This window comes from Diabrotica undecimpunctata, chromosome 9 (assembly GCF_040954645.1).
Source record: "Diabrotica undecimpunctata isolate CICGRU chromosome 9, icDiaUnde3, whole genome shotgun sequence".
NCBI lineage: Eukaryota > Metazoa > Arthropoda > Insecta > Coleoptera > Chrysomelidae > Diabrotica > Diabrotica undecimpunctata.
The window spans coordinates 79,111,465-79,131,083 of record NC_092811.1 but is presented as its reverse complement, the minus strand read 5'-3'; the positions used below and the strand labels follow the sequence as shown (position 1 = coordinate 79,131,083).

General features: G+C 32.2%; 1 protein-coding gene across 3 annotated transcripts in view; it reads right to left on the bottom strand.

Annotated features, from left to right (window-relative positions):
- Window positions 1-690: 690 nt before the first annotated feature.
- Picot (putative inorganic phosphate cotransporter protein picot) overlaps window positions 691-19,619 on the bottom strand; it is a 218,289-nt gene continuing 199,360 nt past the window's right edge. For all 3 annotated transcript variants that reach the window (XM_072543632.1, XM_072543633.1, XM_072543631.1), the window contains exons 6-9: window positions 18,656-18,805; window positions 7,667-7,799; window positions 6,634-6,875; window positions 691-1,824 (exon numbers count right to left, since the gene is read on the bottom strand). In XM_072543632.1, the coding sequence (XP_072399733.1) occupies window positions 1,648-1,824; window positions 6,634-6,875; window positions 7,667-7,799; window positions 18,656-18,805 (702 nt within the window). In that variant the 3' untranslated portion in view covers window positions 691-1,647. The remainder of the gene's footprint in view (window positions 1,825-6,633; window positions 6,876-7,666; window positions 7,800-18,655; window positions 18,806-19,619) is intronic.

Here is a 19,619-nt window from a genome sequence, read left to right as displayed (position 1 = left end):
TTATTATCTAACTGTTACTATAGTTTAGAGGAATTTTTTGAGGACAACTGCTCTAATTGTTTATATATATATATATATATATATATATATATATATATATATATATATATATATATATAATTTTATGGAAATTTTATAATTAGTATTTTAACGTACCTTGTACCTTGTTTGTACTATACCATGTTGTGTTTTATAAATGTAAACTCATTTTAAAAACAATAAATTTCTCTCTCTCTCTCTAACTAAGCAAACTATATACAGCATAACCGTAAAGAGCACTAACAATGACATGGTGCTGTATTTGATCTAGAGCATGCTTAGATCCTTATTTAGGTTGGCCTATTAATAATAATATTGTATGCCACTCTTGCCGGGAGATAGTTTCGGATAGGATCCGGCGCCAATTGCATCTTTAACCCTGTTTCAGGCGGATAATGCCGATGCCCACACTAGCCCAGGAGGATGCTACATGCGATTAGCGACTGCTAATTTTTTTTCATTTAATAGTAAAATAATTTCTGCACTTCCATAAAGATGTAGCTTATTATATAAGAATTTACCTGTTTCATTGGCTGATTTGATACAGATGATTTCCTTTATCTTTATCTCAAATATTATCTTCTGAGGGGTTAGTTTAAATCCAACTTAGTATGTAATTTTTTTGTAATATAATAAAAAAAAGTAGTAAAATGTGTTAAGAAAAAAATTTATTCTCGATAATGTAATGTACAACAAATGGTCCTCGCGTCAGAAAACGCTGTTATCTACACATGTCAAAAACAACGTTTTCGGAATAGAGGTATATAACTTAACCTATTTCTAATCTCGTCACTAATCAATATTATATAAAATACATAATACTTCATTATATCTTTCTTATTTTAGTAAATAACCCGTACTTTTAATAAAACACTGTCGAAAATGTTGAGGATTTTGTAGGCTTTTGTTACAATATTTACAATTGTGTCTAGGGTTTGTTCATAAAGCAGTAATCTTAATACTTAACTAAACTAATAACTACTATTTCACAAAATTGATTTGAGATATTTGGAATAAATAATAATGATAGTTAATTCCAATTTTAAGCTGAAATATGAACAATCCTCAATATTCTTTAAAAACTCTGAAAATAATTTCGGTAGTAATTTATTATTTTACTTAAGACACCAATTTAGTAAGATTAGTTTTATGAGGCCGTGGTCATCAAATGAAAATGAATACTATTTAATTAAATATTTTCTGCTTAAATAAATATAATACTATAGAAATAGTGATGATCTGCTCATAAAAATAAGCAAATTTTTAGAACGTTTTCGAAACTCACAGACATTGAGTATCAAAATTTTAAGTCGCTTCGATTATTTTAATATTGTCAAGACAGAGACATTTTTTTTTTAATTCAATGATGAAAAAAAAGTATCTTAGTTAAAACATAATTTATAGTTTACAATCTTATACAAACTTGACAATAGGTTGTTTGACGGACTGAATTCAACTTCGTAGCGGTCTATTTAATACGTAATTCAACAGTGGTTTTATGACAATTTAATTCGTTATCTAGTCTCATACAACTTATCCATATTTTTTACTTTTAACTTTAACATAAAATCACAATATTTTCAAGTATATTAATTATTAAAGTATAAATTAAGCACGAGTTGTCACTACTTCGGGTTCTTCGTTTGCTTTTTTTCTTTGAGGTTCTTCTGGTGGTTGATCCCAGGGTTGACGTTGTCCAGAAGCGAAGAATACATAAAAAGTACAGCAACCTGCATAGACACTGGCGGCGGTTATGAACACAGTTCTCCATTTCGCAATACTAGGCTAAAATAAAAAAAAATGGATTAAAATAAATATTTAGTATATATATATATATATATATATATATATATATATATATATATATATATATATATATATATATATATATATATATAGTGAGTGAACTAGAAGTGACTAGTGAGTGTAGTAGTGTCTGGGGGCTCGGGAGACTGAGACCTCGGAAGCCCTGAAGAAGACATCAGAGAGGATGTCGAAAGCTCGGCAAAATGGATATCGGCGCGGTTCAACCCGGAAGACTGGTGAGTTTAATATTAATTTTTATAATAATATTAATCTTAGCTCTAAGTTTAATTATACTAACCGCAGAAATCTTTCCGAACATATATATATATATATATATATATATATATATATATATATATATATATATATATATATATATAAATAATAAAAATATTTATAGTTTGGATACTCCGAAGTACAAATTCAATAGTTTTATAAAGGATAGTACTAAACAGCTATACCAACGACCACTGGATGAAAAACTACGAGAAATAGAGAGACAAACATTTTCAGATATTTACGAGAATATTATTGCTAGTTTACACCAGGCCTCTAAGGAGACACTCGGGACACAGCAAAACAAAATTAGTAACAAAATATGGTGGAACGAAGAAATCGAATATATGGTAAAACAGAAAAAAGAACAGCATCTAAAATGGCTAAATACAAAAAATACTGAAGACCATCAAGCTTACAAAGAAACTGATAGACAACTACGAAAAATGATAAAACAAGAAAAGAATAAAACATGGGATCAGAAATGTCAAGAAATCAATACATACATCGGAGGGAAGCAATGTACAGAGGTATGGAATTTGATACAATCAGTAAAAAATACAGGAAAAGACAAAGCACACATACACACCTTAAAACCAAGACAATGGAAAGATCACTATGAAAGCTTGCTGACAGAGACAAGACAAGAATACCTAGCGAACTCCCCAACACAGTCAGTACATATACAAGGAGAGGAAGCGAGGGTAGACATCGAAACAGTAAGGGAGGCTGTAATGACCCTAAAGAATGGTAAATCCGCTGGACCTGAGGGAATCTATGCTGAAATGCTTAAGAATGGAACTCATAAACTGTTTGAAAAATTAACTTATGTGATCAATCAGTGTCTAAATGAACACCCAGTACCAGAACAATGGAGAACGGCATACATGTCCTCAATACACAAAAAGGGGAACAAAAGGAATTGTAATAATTATAGAGGCATATCGGTAACCAGCACCCTGAGCAGACTGTATGGACGAATTTTGAGAAATATGATCGAGGAAGAATATAAGCACAACGAAGAGGAAGAACTAAGCGGGTTCCGTGCAGGGAGATCATGCACCGATAACGTATTTTGTTTTAAACAAATAATAGAAAAAAGATCGGCTAAGAATCTAGAAACTCATATTACTTTTCTAGACCTGCAAAAAGCATATGACAACATCCCCTTAACAAAACTGTGGACAACGTTGAAAAGATCTAACATCAACCACATATTGATAAATGCTGTACAAGAACTATATAGAGACTCAAAGGCACAGATAAAAACAGAAAAATATCTAACGGAAGAATTCCTGGTTACAAAAGGCTTGCGACAGGGATGCTGTATCTCACCAACCTTATTCAAGATATATGTTGCAGCGGCATTGGAAAGATGGAAAAGAAAGGTGCATAGGATGGGTATAGAGCTTAGCAATGAATGTATATATACACTCCAGTTTGCTGATGACCAGGTAGTGCTAGCGACCAACCGGGAAGACATGCAGTACATGCTTAGAAAACTGGTAGAAGAATATAACGACTGAGGAATGAATGCCAATACAACAAAAACCAAATATCTTTGTATTGGAAACGAGTCAGATAACATAGACCTCGAAAACGGACAACATATTTCCTGCTGTCAGAGCTATGACTCGGGTGTTGGCTTGGGTGTTGCCTTTGACAATACAGGAACTGATACACGGGAAATAGAAAAACGAATCACTCAAGCAAAGAAAGTCTTAGGATGTCTCAATGGTATACTGTGAAGTAAAGAGATAACGAAAGGAAGAAAATTTAATATATATGAGACCATGATTAAAACTACTCTTCTTTATGGCGCTGAAACATGGAGAATTAGGGAAAAAAACAAAAAGCGAATAGAAGCAGTAGAGATGGATACAATAAGAAGATCGATCTTTAGGTATTTCCAGACCAGACCGAATCAGAAATGATGTAATAAAACAACGTATGGGAATAGAAGGAAATATAACTCAAGATATAGAGAAGAAACAATTAAGGTGGTATGGGCATGTTTAACGGATGCCAGCAACAAGACTCCCCAAAAAAGTAATAGAATGGCAACCGAAAGGTTGACGGAAAAGAGGAAGACCCAGATTAGAATGGCAACACGGCGTAAACAAGTCCATGAGCGAAAGAAATTTAACAACAAACGACTGCGAAGATAGGAAGATATGGTGTTTTGGTATCGGACAACGTCAAAAGACCTTCTAAACCAATGTATATATATAAAATATTTATAAAATTTAAGCAAGAGCTTTGATGAATTGAGACGCAGAATATGTGATTAAACGGCGAAAGGAGCACAATTCGTCAAACTTTCCGTATATGAATTGGTATCAATAGACTGTTCTAACGTTATTTGTGTATACCGACAGTCGGGTAGATAGAAACTCATACACAGAAAGCCAGCGAATGCGTTCTGCTATTTCCACCTATTTTGGTAGCCTAAAACGAATGGTAGACAAATGAAAATTACTAAGTTCTCGGAAACTTAGTAATTTTGTAACGGTCTTCTTCAAAGGTAACAATACGCTTAAGTCTACATATAATAAATGTACTTCCTGGTTAATGACAACTTTCTTTTTAATAATTTGTGTAGACAAAATAAATGGTCAATAATGGATCTATCTGCCGTGAATCCCGTTTGTTCTTCGACTTATATGTCTGTATTAATTTCTATTTACCTTTATTGACTTTTTCGTATATTCTACTGACTGAGTTTGTTACAGCGATGGCTATATAGTTGTTACTGTCGTCATTTTGCATTTCTTAGGTATTGTAGATATAAATAATGTATTTCATTCTTCTGGCCTTGTTATTTTTTAACGATTTACATATCTCTTCTACTTCTTTCGATGTTATTCGTATAGGTGAGATAGGTGAGGCTAAGATATGTATATTATTGATTTCGTTGTTATCTTTGAAGTCTGGTCTGTTTTGATTTAAAAGTCTTTTGAAGTACTCGTCCCATTTATCAGGTATAATTGGTAATATTATATTTTTTCTTTTCCTGTCATAATGATTTTAATAATTTCCAACTTTCTGTGCTTCTACGTCCTCCTAGATGGAAAAGTATCATGTTACAGTTCTGTTGTCAGGCTTCATTTTTCTTAAATATATTATTCTTCGTACTTTGGCTTGTGTCTTCTTCTATATCAGTTTTTCAGTTTAGTCCTTGTACTCAAAAATTTTTCGTATTTCTTTTTTTAATTTTTTATTTCTTGTTCTATTTCTTTGGTGTCCAAAGGCTTTTGTTCTGCTCTTTTAGGCACATTTTTATATGGTTGTAATGTTGTTTGCTATTACTGAATTGTTTAATTACGTACTTTCCATCCAATATATTTCTATATAATTCTCTCACGCTGTCTTGTTCGCTCTATGTCATATTCTTCTTTTAATTTTTGCTGTTTTATATTATTATAATAATTACCTATTATATTTCTAATACTTAAACAAACATCAAAGGTTTTTATTGTAAATTTCTAAAGACTTTCAGACTTAACGATTACATAACCTAAATTTTTTTTGTCTTGAAGCTTACGTACCTTACGGTATGATAACTGTGTACGCTTAAAGACAAAAAAAAATCTTAAAAAAAAATTTTACATTTAAATGTCAATATACACAAAATAAACAAAAATAAAAAAAAGAGTTCATTTTAAACATAAAGTTTTGGTAGTTCCACAACATTATAGTTATTTATGTACCAAGGGCATTAAGGAGATGTTTAGGCCCGAGGGCGACTACCTTACAAACACGAGGGCCTCTCGCCCGAGTGTTTGTAAGTCGCTCGAGGGTATACACATCTATTAATGCCTACGGTGCATACAAACTTGTATGTCATACTAGTTTCTTATCGTATTCATAATCTAAATATTTTTAAAATTCAGAAATTTATCATATTAGAGTGAGTAATACCGTCGTTAGAATAATGATGTCATATATTGATCGTAGATGAAAATCTGTGACTGTGAAATCTAAAAAGTGAAAATGTCAAATCTATCTATCACAGGATCTTCCCAGAATTGCCAGTTTTATGTGAATTCTACTAAATAATGTTATGTACATAGTTATAATAATTTAATTCCATATTTTGTAACTTAATAATAAATTCCACAAGGAAACTAAGTTCCTGTAGCTGGCTGTATACCACGTATCACAAAAATTTATTAAAATCCTTTATAAAAGGTATATATTAAATTAATTAATATTAAAATTTACCTTTTATAAAGGATTTTAATAAATTTTTTAATAATAAATGTTATTCAGAAGTTATCAAATTATTTTTGTCGTTATGCCTGTGGGGGGCCATAAAGTGTACTTTATGTCAGCAAGGGTATAATATAGTTGGTAATTAAGCAATAAAAGCACAATAATAAACAAGTATGACATAAAACTGAACTTAAATTTTTTAAACATAAGTTTAAAGAGATTTTTATATTCAAGAAAAAAATTTCATAAAAATTCAATACTGAAATATGAAAAATGTTGAAAAAAACATAATCTTACCGTTCCCACCACAACATGTCCAGCATAAATCGGTGCTAGTAATCCAGCAAGGTTAGCCATACAATTTGTGAAGGACATTAGGATACCCGCAAACTGAGGTGAAATATCCAAGTGATTTACTTTAAATCCAGAATAAATACCACCATTCAAACCAACCCCAATGGTCAAAATGGCTACCGTTAACCATTTATCACATCCAGTGAAGGAAACAGCGACTAGAGCTATGGCTGGTCCGTACTGTCCTAAAAGCATAAAGTAGAAACAAGTTAGTAAATACTTATATTAATTAGTGTCTAATATCAAAGGAGCGTTTATTAGTTAAAGTAGCGAAAAAAATTACAGTTCCTTAATTGGTTTATTACCCGTTGGTGCGTGTTGGAACTTAATAAAATGTCCTAGTGGACGATCCATAAAATCGAAAAACTTATTTTCATAATGTTATTCTTCTATTCTAATGTGTACCTTCAAAGCAACACTCTTGTTCCAAATGTACCGTGTTGTAGTGTTGTAGTTTTGTAGTGAAAATTGTAAAAATACATTCAATTTTTTGTCTCTTCGACTCATTCTCTATCTATTTCTATTCCTCTCTCTACCCAAGCTTACGCTAGTGTTTTTGCTGTGTTTTCGATGAAATAAGAAACTAGTATATTTCATCACTTTCACCCTTGTTAGTTTATCGCAATTCTACAGTTCATATTATTCTCTTATCTCTTTTCTCCAATACTCGTGTGTAAGACTTATATATAGAAAATCGACAATATTGATCTTCGTCATCTAATTTACTACAATATTGCCATATACACCTGTGAAATCCTAAGAAATTAAGGATATATTATTTATGTATAAAGTGACAATAAAAAAAGACAAATTAATGGTATGAAAAAAAGAGAGAAATTTTTGTAACTATACATTTAACTGCTCCAAATAGACTATAAAGGTGTAAGTGGTCCATAAACCATCTAAACACTACAATAGTTGTAGCGTTACAACAGATTTATACCACATTTTAACAAAAATGATACTATTAACCTACCAATTCCGTTGATGATTTTTCTGACGAGAGTGTGAGAGAAATAAGGTTTAGTTAGCATAAAATCGGCTACATGGCTGATGAAGATAGAGAATAACCACATGGCTAAATATGGAAGAGCTGATAAAACTCCGTTCTAAAAATAAATAAAAACAATATATTAACAGTTTTAATATATAAATATGTATATATAATGTTCTATTAAACTATCATCCCATCACTGGGAAATATCACCTCCAATTGTACACAATCAGTTTCTCATAGAAATATTTATCTTAAAAAATACAATATCTACATATTACTTCAAGTTGCATCTGAATTTCTTTGTAAATCTCTGGCAATTCACTGCATGCCTTTGGAGAAAGTCTAAAAAATACAGTAATATAGATTTGAACTAGATATTATAATTCTACCTTGAGCCACATTTTTTAGTCTATTAACCCTGCTGTCCTGTTCGATTCATTTACACAAATGTACTGTTCGGGTCAATATGACCCAACTATGGCTTACGCTCCTTAATCGAAATAAAATAAGCTAATAGTGCTAAACAAAACTTTACTAACAAAAAATTATGGTTAATTAAACAAAAATGATGTTGTTAATGTAAATTAAACCTTATTAACAAAAACAAAAGGTATTTTTTTCTTTCATTAACCAGAAAAGCCTAATAACAAATATCTACAAAATTTAATTCAGTTTACAACTGGGACAGTAATAAAAAGAATGGGTTTTACAAATATGTTTATGACATATACAACATAAACTATTAGTCTTATTATCGTTTTTAGAACAAAATTTACAGCGTGATCGTTTAGCAGGTGGAGTTGGATTGTTCATAGACGGTTCACACGAACTAGAATTTCCATCTTCTCTACTCACTTCTGCTCGTGTCCCTTTTACCAGTTCTTGTGAGTCTTTGGTTCTTGGTAAATTTTTCCTGGAAAGGATAAGTGGTTTCACCAGTGTTTTCCCAATTGCTCAAGAAAAATTCGCCGTTTTGTAAGTTTATTGGTGTTGCATTGGGGATTTATTGATGTCCATAAAACGAACGCGTTGTAGGCAGAAATGTCCAGCATATTATAAAAAACAAACATGGGCCAGCGATTTGTCTTTCTCTTACATGTATATGTACCAACAAGCTGATCTAGAGTATCCACTGCTCCCTTACTGGAATTATAATCTAAAATAATTTGGGGCGTTTTGTCATTTCTGTCACTAATAGCCTTTTCATGATGCAAAGTACTCATAAGAACAACATTTTTATTCTTTTTAGGAATATAGTTAACAACAGTGGTATCTTGCGTGAAGTAAAAATACGAACTATAAACTTCTTTATTCACAATTTGTGCTGGAAGCTCTGGTTAATTTTTTCTTATAGTCCCCAGCATTGTATTTTTTCTTTTTAGAAGAAGTTGGCCTAAATTGTACGATGTAAAAAAGTTATCGCAAGTAATATTGTGGCCTTTCAAATCATTAGTCAAGTCGCACACCACACGCATTTCCTGATTTCGTTCTGGCGCGGCACCTGCTTCTTTTCCTGTCTAGATCTGCAATTTTAGAGCATAAGAACTTTTAGTGTCACATAAAGCCCAAATTTGTATGCCATATTTCGCTGGCTTGCTTGGAATGTACTGTTTGAAGGGACAGCGACCTCTAAAGGCTACTAATTGCTCGTCGATAGTAGCATTTTCATCAGGGTTAAAAAAGTTTGGTAGATTTTCCACCCATTTTCCCCAAATTTCACGTATTGCAGCAAGTTTATGTAATCGTCTCCTATCCTGTCTAGTAGTCTTGTTATCAAAACGTATCACTTGCGAAATTTTTGTAAACACTTCAAGGGACATTATTGCTCGAAATATACTACGACCAGTTTCTTCATTCCACAAACTTTTAGTTGATTCACCATGGGACTTAAAAACTCCAGCTAACAATAAAAGACCAATGTATGCTTGAAAATCAATTTTATCCAAGTCTTTCCAGTTGGTTCCAAAAACACGCTGGCCTTCCATGTTTGTCATATTAATAATTTGGTTTGCAACAATGTCAGAAAAGAGCACGTCAAACGAATTTTTGATATCTAAAATTCGTGCACATGCGTACCTTGTAACTCCTCGAGCATTATTTATAACATTGGCCGTAGAAAAACGACCGCGTTGATAAGGAGGATCAAGCGACCACTGAATCTTTCGATTCGAAGCGACCATCTTTCGAAGGAACTGTTACAGAAGGTTCTACAGGATGTGGTACGTAGAATGGAATAACAGAATCATCACTTCTTTCTTCTTCACTCTCACTACTTGTATGGTTTTCTGTTTCTGATATGTATTCATCCCTGTCTGACACGTTCGCGAGCTCGCGCAGCTCATTTTCGGTTAGCGTTCTTCGATGCGACATTATCAACATGCAAAAATAGACTGAAATGTATATGAATGGCATGAATGCGCTTGACATATCATCAGTGTCCTACCACTTGTCTATCACCCCCACTTCCTTCTATATGAGGTGCCCTTCTACCTGACATCGTCCAGCTACACTTCAAATTTTTTACAAGTTCTAGCTTGCAGAAACTTGTTTTTATTTATAAACTTACATGACTGACAAACACTGTTAGAAAATTTAAAACACTGCCAGCTAAACATACGTATACAGAAAATTTTTAACGGTTTAAATACGTGGGTCATATTGACCCGAACGTATCATAGGTAACAATTTAATTTTTATCAAAAAAATCAGGAAGTTGAAGTTTTATCTCATATGCAATTCAAAGACCTCAGATTAGGTAATAAAGTCACGGAATACCAAAACGTTACGCCTCGTAATTATTTGTAAAATAAGAAATCATTTTTTTTTTTGGGTCAAATAGACCCGAACAGGACAGCAGGGTTAATTCTATTTTGTCCTAAAAGATAAGATACTAACGTTTTTGAAAAAGTAAACGTGAAATACCAAATACATAGCTTTTAGTTAATCAACATCCAATGGACCACTTCTAAATAAAATACTGCATATGAAAGGCAAGATTAACATTTGTAAAGATGAATTCTATCTTAAGAACCCATGGTTTACCACTCCACCTTCAGATATTATATTTTTTCTATCTTCTGTACGATTTTTCAGGCTTTTATAAAAATTGAATCCTTAAGTCTTAAGAATTTCATGGGTAGACCAGGCGACACGTTGAGGTTTCACGTAGAGTGGATGGAAGTAATGTGGACAAGAGGACAAGACAGAAGACTGTCCTGGCTCCAGAAATTGAGAAAATAGTTCAAAAAGTCTATAACCTGACTATTTTAAACAGCTGCCAGCAAAATAAGGATACTCATGTTAATTACCAATATTCGGAACGGAAAAAAAATTCACGTACCAAATAACTATAGATTAATATATGTAGATGTAATTTCACTATACACTAACGTCCCAATAAAACTTGCCACTGACATCATTAAAAAGAAGTGGAATGACATAAAATAGTACACTAACAACCCATTACAAGAATTCCAGTCATCTGTAGAGTTAACATTAAACTTAACATACTTTTTAGATAAGGACGAAATATACCAACAAATATGCAATGGGTGCAAGTATTTCTAGTGTCATTGCTCAACTGGTTCTAGAAGACTTAAAAGAATCTGTCATGAGTGACTTAGATTTTAATGTACCATTCTTCTACCGCTATATCGATGACTGTATCTGTGCTATCCCAACAAATAAAATGAACGAAGGTTTAGATAATTTTAACAGTTACCACCCAAAACTAAAACTATAGTTTGCAATAGAAACTGAACAAAATAATAAAATAAATTTTCTCGATATCACCTTACATCGCATTAATAACACAGTTAAAACCATGTGGTTTACAAAAGAAGCATGGTCTTCACGATATCTCAACTACAAATCTCATTATCCATTCTCCCATATGAAGTCTGTAATTATAAGTCTTGCTGATAAATCTATAAAACTCACAGATCCAGAATACAGACCAATTACAATAAATAAAAGTAAAAAATGCCCTTCTAAATAATGCATATCCCGAACATCTAATCGAAACTATTTTCAAATCAAGACTTACAATAAATTTTACAAAAATACAAATAACAATAAACCCAACAGTATCAAGAGTACGTATACAACTCTTACATAACGTCGGCTTAATCGGCATAGTGCGTACATAATATACTGCTTTCTTGCTTTTCAGTGCTTTCATACATATTTTACAGGAGACACAAAATCGATTTAAAAACGACTTTACCTTTAAATGTATTTACGTTGACCATAGTTATTGTTTTTGTTGATTAGAAAATATCATAAAGGAGGAAAGTATTAGATACTTTTCTAATATTTTAACTTAAATCGCAAGAATTTAAAAAAGAAATGGAGATACGCAGTTTTCTTTTTTGTATTTTAGCTTAAAAATTGGAGATACTCATTTTTCTTACCATTTAAAATGAAACATTATGCAATAAAAAATCAACATAAAAACATGTTTATTCATGAAAGTATAAGATTTATGAACTTAAAAACTAAAAAGGATGAAAAAGTAGAACATTAAGAAAACTTAAAAACTAAAAAGAATTAACTAATGATGAGGTAAATTATTATAGAAATCGTGATAATCGCTTTCCATGCTCGTCTTAAGTTGTTGGAGGTGTGCATATTTTTCTGCTTTAATTTTTAGTCTTTGTTTGTGTAATGCCGGTATATTGTCTGTATTAGTTGCTTGAATGCTGCTTATGTTCAGTGTTATTGGAAGAGTTTGCCAATCTTTCTCTGAATGTCGAAGTTTAAAAAACACTCCATCGTTGAAATATTTCAATGCTTTTAGGTCGATTACCAATTGTCCAGAGATTTTTCCTGGTCTAATGGATTTAAAATATTTCAATTCATCATATTTTTTGAAGAAGTCGTGCATAAGGTATTCAACCCTGTAAGGAGCTTTTTGACATGCTGCTTTGCAGATAAATACGTAATCTGCGGGAATATTGATTTTCTTGTTTCGAATCTTTCTTTCGATAACGGAATGAACGCTGTCCACTTCCATTTGAGTATGGCCCTTATGTAAATATTTCTGTATCACAGTTACACCCTTTTCCAGTGCAAAATTAAATAGACCATTTGACAAAGTAATGTTTCGGTTTTGATAACCGCAGCCGTCACTCCATAGTAGAATGTTAATGTTACTTTGATTTTCTAATTAATGTTCTTTCATATGTCCCTCCAAAAAATGAATTATTATACTTGTAAATTCGTTGCTTGTCAATCCGCCCTCACTCTCATTCCAAAGGTAACAGTAGCCTTGTTTGCGCTTAATGTCAAATAGTGTGAAATTATGGACGATAAGTTTGGTCTTGTAATAAGGCGCAGAAACATTGGATTTTGGAGAGAGCAAAACTGATTGAAGATCCATTGTTAAAACTTCATGTTGAGACTCCTTATCTGCACTCTTTTCATTTCTTGCTTCATTTTTTAGTGTTGTGTTCATTGTATTCATCTTCTGTTGAATTGCCTGTTTGATAAGCGACACATTTGTCGCATAGATCCTTTTTCGGTTGATAAAGTGACAGCCGTTGCTTATCGAATTCCTTATGGAATGTGGCAATTGATACAGGTGTATGATTGTGTGTTTTGCAGTAGTCGTTTCTATAAACTTTATATAAATGGGCTTTAGAGTTCCAACTCGGTTCTAATTAAATAATTCACTATACACGTGCACACATTGACACTTCGTAACAAACTGATAGTTTGACGAAGTTTGCTGACTCAATTTGGCCAGAAACGAGATACGCCGTTTTGTACTTAAGATATTGCAAGGCAAACAATTTAATTTTGGATTTATGGACTTTGCTAGTGTATGCGTTATAATATTTTCTACTAGATGGCACAAAAATGTAATTTTGTTAAAAAAGTGGAGTTACGCACTTTGCCGATTGAGCCGACGATAAATATATATAAAAGGTTTATCCGAACAAATAAAAAATCTTTTAACCAAACATATCATAACAGTGATTCATAAAGGCAACAAACCTTTTAAATAAATATTTTACTAAACTAAAAACACAAACTCTAAAACTCAAAAAATCACATGTTGTTTACGAGATACCATGTATTAACTGTGAAGGTGTCTAACCAGTCAACTGCTTCAATCCAGAATTCGTTCTCACAAATATGACAAGATCAACGTCACATCGCTCACAAAACATGAAAATGAAAAGAAGCATAAGTTTGACTTCGAAAACATCAAAATTTTAAAAACCGAATCAAACAAAAAGAAAAGGGAGATATACGAATCAATCGAAATAAAAAGAAATACCAACGCAATCAATGACAAAAAAGATCCCACAGAACCTAAATCAAATATGTTTCAATATGATTTAAATAATAATAAACACAACATCATAAAAAACTCTTAAAGTCATAACATATCTCCACTTTACCTTTTTCAAAAACACCAACGATACGCCCATATAAAAATAATTATATACCTACTAATGACAGTAAACCATGATATATCAGATATCAATTTTATTTCAATCATTCATTTCATTAATGCCAGTGTGCTGTTTTACGTTTTGGTAAGTTTTTTTTATATATTTTACAATAACTTTTTGTTCCTTATCTTGTACTTTTAGAATCTTGAAGAAGGCAAGGGTTTCCAACCGAAACGTTGATATTTAAATGGACAATAAAATCTAGTTTCAAATTTAATATTACTTATTGAACCTAAACCCAAGAAATTTTGGTCAGTATATATATATATATATATATATATATAATATATATATATATATATATATATATATATACTGACTATATATATATCTTTTCTTTTCTATATATATATATATATATATATATATATATATATATATATATATATATATATATATATATATATATTATATATATATATATATATCTATATATATATATATATATATATATATATATATATATATATATATATATAAGTATATGTATATGTATATAATTGAAAAGTATTATATACATTATGCAAGGTAAAGGCTTTTAAAAAAAAATCTTTTTTCTTTTATCTCTAAATAAATTGTCGCATGTCTCTTGAAACCCCCTTTTTGAGATTTCGGAGCAAAGATTTTCTTCTTCGGCCTGGAACCTCTTCATCTGGCGATCTTGCTTATTGCTGTACTCTTTTTCATTAGGTGTACAACTATTTTATTTATTATTTTTATTCGCTGGTAGATCAACATCTCAAAACCTGCAGCTTTTTCATTACTGTTTCTTTAAGGGTCCAGCTTGCCATGCTATACAGCAATGTGCAGAATATATATCAGCGCATTAAGCTGATTTTAAGATTTAATTTAATGTCTATTAATGAGAACGTTCTTCAGTTTATAGAAAGCGGCTCTGGCTTCTTAATGGCTCCTTATTTCTTTGCTATGATTTTAGTTATCGTTAACGTTGGCTTACAAAAAGCTGATATTATTGACTCTTTATTCCGTATATAACTTTATTCCGTATGCTCCAATAATCATTAATATTAACTCCGTTTTGCTGACAACCATAAGTTTTTTCTTAGAAGTATTAGGTTTTAGCTCATATTTATCACCTGCTTCGGTCACGGTGTTTAAGTCGTTGCAACTATTTATCATTACAAGCAATCAGTACGGTGTGGCCTGCGTATCTCATATTATTAATTTTAATCCTGGCCTCTTCAGTATATATTTAAAAGGAGAGGCGATAAAATATACCTCTGTCCATCTTCACATCGTATTTTTACTATTTCGTCATGTTCTGACCAATTCATATGTTAGCACATTAATGCCAATATAAATTTTTAATACTAAGGATGTCTTGGTCATTAATTCTCACCTGTTCCAAGACGTCTGTCGGAATAATGCTTTCCTGGTTGCAAGGTTGTTTCTGAAACCAAACTGTGTTTTGTTTGGTTGTACTTCTATTTTGTAGTAAATTCTCGAGAGCAGTATCCTTTAAACAATTTTTAGTACATGAATGGTTGGTACATGCCCGATTTCGTATATTTTATTGGAGAGGTTTAGAACAGAATATTTACCTTTATCGTCAAGTAGTTTGATTACTTCGCTGTGAATTTCTTTTTGGTTGGACTGATTTCTTTTTCATTGCTAGTTTCTTTCCATTTCATCGAAGGTTATGTTTGGTCCATTCGATTTACTTTTCATTTAAATTTCTGTTCTTTAGCCATTAAATAGTTCCTCAATATATTCCCTCCACCTTTCCAGTGTGTCTTGTTTATTGAACATCATATTTCCTTGTTTGTCAAATACACTACTTGCAGTCGACCTGTATGGTCTAGTTATTTTTTGCATCGTTTTGTACCCGTGTCATTTTTTTTCTGCAGTTCTCCTACTTTAAGACATTTACTGTTGTATTATTTTTCTATTGCATTCCGGAGGTTAATTTCTAATTGTCTAAATGTCTAATTTCTTTATTGATTTTGTTCTATTTTTCAGTGTTTTTTTTTTTGTTTTCGTGTTTTCCATTCTCAAGAATTCATCAGTCATCCATTGTTTGAGTTTATTAATAGCTTTATACTTTTTGGTTGTTTCTTGCATGACGGTTGTGGTCTTTGACGTTATGTTTTTCTTTCTACTTTTCGATCTTCTTTTTTATCTTCTTCTACTTCTTGAAGATCTTTCGATCTGTTTAATTCTGAAGCTGCCTCTGGTTAATTTCCTGGGAGATAGATTGCCAACTATCCCTCCACCTTTTAGGTGGTCTTCCTGGAGGTCTTGAACCAGGCGGGTTGTTTTCAAGGGCAATTGTTGGGAGTCTATTCTCATCCATTCGTCTTACATGACTGTACCACATCTTTTTACGCTGCCTTCCCCATCTTACAATACCTTGAATTTTGCACTGCTCTCTAACGTTTGTATTTCTCACCCTGTCTTTTCTTGTTTTGCCTTCTATTGTTCTTAAGGCAACCCTTAGCATCTGTTTCGTTTTGTTGGTATCTTCGCGCACTTCTATGCCATATGTCATGATCGGTCGTATGCAAATTTTGTAGATTCTAATTTTACTATCTGTGCGCATATACGGATTTGACCAGACTATCTCCCGACAATGCGAAATCTCCCAAATCAACAAGATTTGACTCCTTAGGTCCTTTACTGGGTCGTGTCTACTTGATATATCTATGCCCAGATATCTAAATTGCATCACCTGTTCTATGGGGTTGTTCTCAACCACTAACTTAAGCGGATCTTTTGCTATTGTCATACATTTAGTTTTGTTGGTAGAAATGGTCATATTTAGTTAGCGGCTTATTTGAACTGAAAGAGCTGTCTCTGAATATCATCTTCTGATTCGGCAATAATTTCTGCATCATCTGCGTAACACACCATACCAATTCTTTTGTTGCTCATTCTGTATCCGAGATTGAGAGATGTTACTTTGTTTATAATTTTTCCCATGAGTAGGTTAAACAATAAGGGGCTTAAACTGTCGCCTTGTCTAATTCCTCTCGGTGTTAGAATATTTTCAGTGAATTGGTCTCCTGCTCTAACTTTGGTTACATTGTTGTTATTTAGGTTATGGACTATCTTTGTTATGTTGGTCGGCGTTTTATTTTCTATTAATATATTTAGAATGTCTCACAGGCGAACCCTGTCAAACGCCTTCGTCAGATCAATGAAGCAAATATACGCTGGCATGCCGAACTCTATAGCTTTTTCTTTTATTTGTTTTATTATGAATACTGAATCTGTTATAGACCGCCCTCTTGTAAATCCTTGTTGTTCTACAGCATTAGTGATTTGCCTTTCCAATTTGTCCTTAAGAATACTTGTGAAAAGTTTCATCGTTGTATTTAAGAGGGTTATTCCTCTGTAGTTTTGTGGGCAAGTTTTTTGTCCTTTTTAAATATGGGGATTGTAATGCTCTTATGCCATTCCTCTGGCGTTTCTGTGTCGTTTAAGATTTTGTTAAATAGTTGTGATAGTTTACTTGCAAGTTCAGGGCCTCCATATTTTAAGAGTTCATTGGTTATACCATCTGTTCCAGGTGATTTTCTGTTTTTTAGCTTCCTGATCTTTGCTTCTACCTCTTCGTCATTGATTGTAGCACTTATATCTGCTTCGTATTCGTTTATATCCAGCGTTTCTTCAGCTTCATATAGCTCCTTAAAATGCTGTTGTCATGTCTCTATAGGTACTCCCTTGGTCTGCACATACTCGTTAACTGGTTTTTTTCTGTTTCGAAGCATTTTCCATACTTTCTTTTGGGCACCATATAGGTCGTAGTCCATGTCGCTGGTGAATTTAGCCCAATGTTCTCTTTTGATTGATTTTATTCTTGCGTTTACTTCGTTTCTTACTTGGACATATTCTGCGAGAGCTTCTTCCGATTGTGTGCTTTTATATTCAGGTAGCATTTGCGTTTTAATTTAGAGAGTTATTTTACCTCTTGACAAAACCACGGGTTGGTGTGGTTTATCGCACTCATGTTAATTTTCCGCTTTCGAATTACTTCTTCTGCTAGGTCTAGTGATTTTTCAGTAGATCTATCGATTTCAACTTTAATTAACTGATTTACTGAAACACTATATCGATCTACTACAAAATATGTAATGATAAAATCATGTTTTAAAAAGTGATCATTATGCCAGTTTTCAATTATAAATTTTGAAAAAAATCTATTATTATTATTATCTTATTATTACTATTATTATAAAGTATTATATAAGTATTATACTATTACTAAAGAAATAAAATATGACCTGGCAACCTTTCTGGTTGGGTTTGGCTGCAGTCAATTTCATACGATTACGCGCCCGCTCCCTTTCCTTGTCTAAAATTCGGTTAGTCGATTGTTGGCGTTTTACTTTATAAGTTTGAGTCTTATGTCACTGATCAATAATTTATAATCTAATGGAACTCATGTGCTTCAGGTAGTATTTAAGATAACTTTATTAAAAAACTTTACCGTTATGCTTTGCGTATAAATCGAAAGAAAATATCGAAGTAAACATACAATACTTACATCTTTAATACTAAAATGATGTATCTGTTTCATATATGTTGGAAGCTCTGTCATAAGCGTTTCGTACCCGTAATTGTGACCCATGTGAGCCAGAAGGATAGCATAGAATGGCATAGATGTGAGAATAGACATCCATGGAATTGGTGGAATCTAAAAACAAACAAAATTTACGTTAAATTAAATCTGGTAAATTATATGTATGACGCAAAACATTTACAACCAATACAAAGTATTGTAAGTATTCATCTGTACTCAAAAAATTGATTAAACTGGAATCCATAAATATTACAGGAGTTTTGCTAAAATTTCTATGATATATAAGTCGTTTACATATGGGTACATATAAGGAGTTTCCGATAACTTTCTCGGCGTACTAGAGATTCTTTCGGCGTACAAAGGATGCGCATGTACTGCAAACAGCTTTTCTCGAAAATAAAGCGGTTGAAGATCAGGAAAACTTTCTTATAATATTGGAAAAACAGGCTTATGGTTTGAGCCATAGACATATTATAACCGTATGCTGCGGCCAACGATAGCAGTATGCATTTAAGCAATATTTAAAGACATTTTGCAGAAACAAGAATATATAGCATAGACTTTGCGGATTATGAATGCACCTCATAATACATTTAGTAAATCTAGCTTAATGTAAAATACAGGTGATCTGGATTTTCTAGTCATCTAAAAACCTCAGTAAGGTACCAGACTCTAAAAGTGCCAGACTATGAGGACATTGAAGAAAATGAGACCACGAATTGTCCTATCCAAATTGTAGCTGAAGTGAATTGTAAACTACCACGAACTTTTTTTCGATCCGAACAAGTTGAAATTATGGTTAAGTTAGACAATATCGTATATTGTCATCTGTATTATTTAACGTTTACTCTGATAAAATATTAATGTCGCTAATAACCATCGGGTTGATGCTACTTTGTCCGTAAAAAACGAATGAATTTTTAATTAA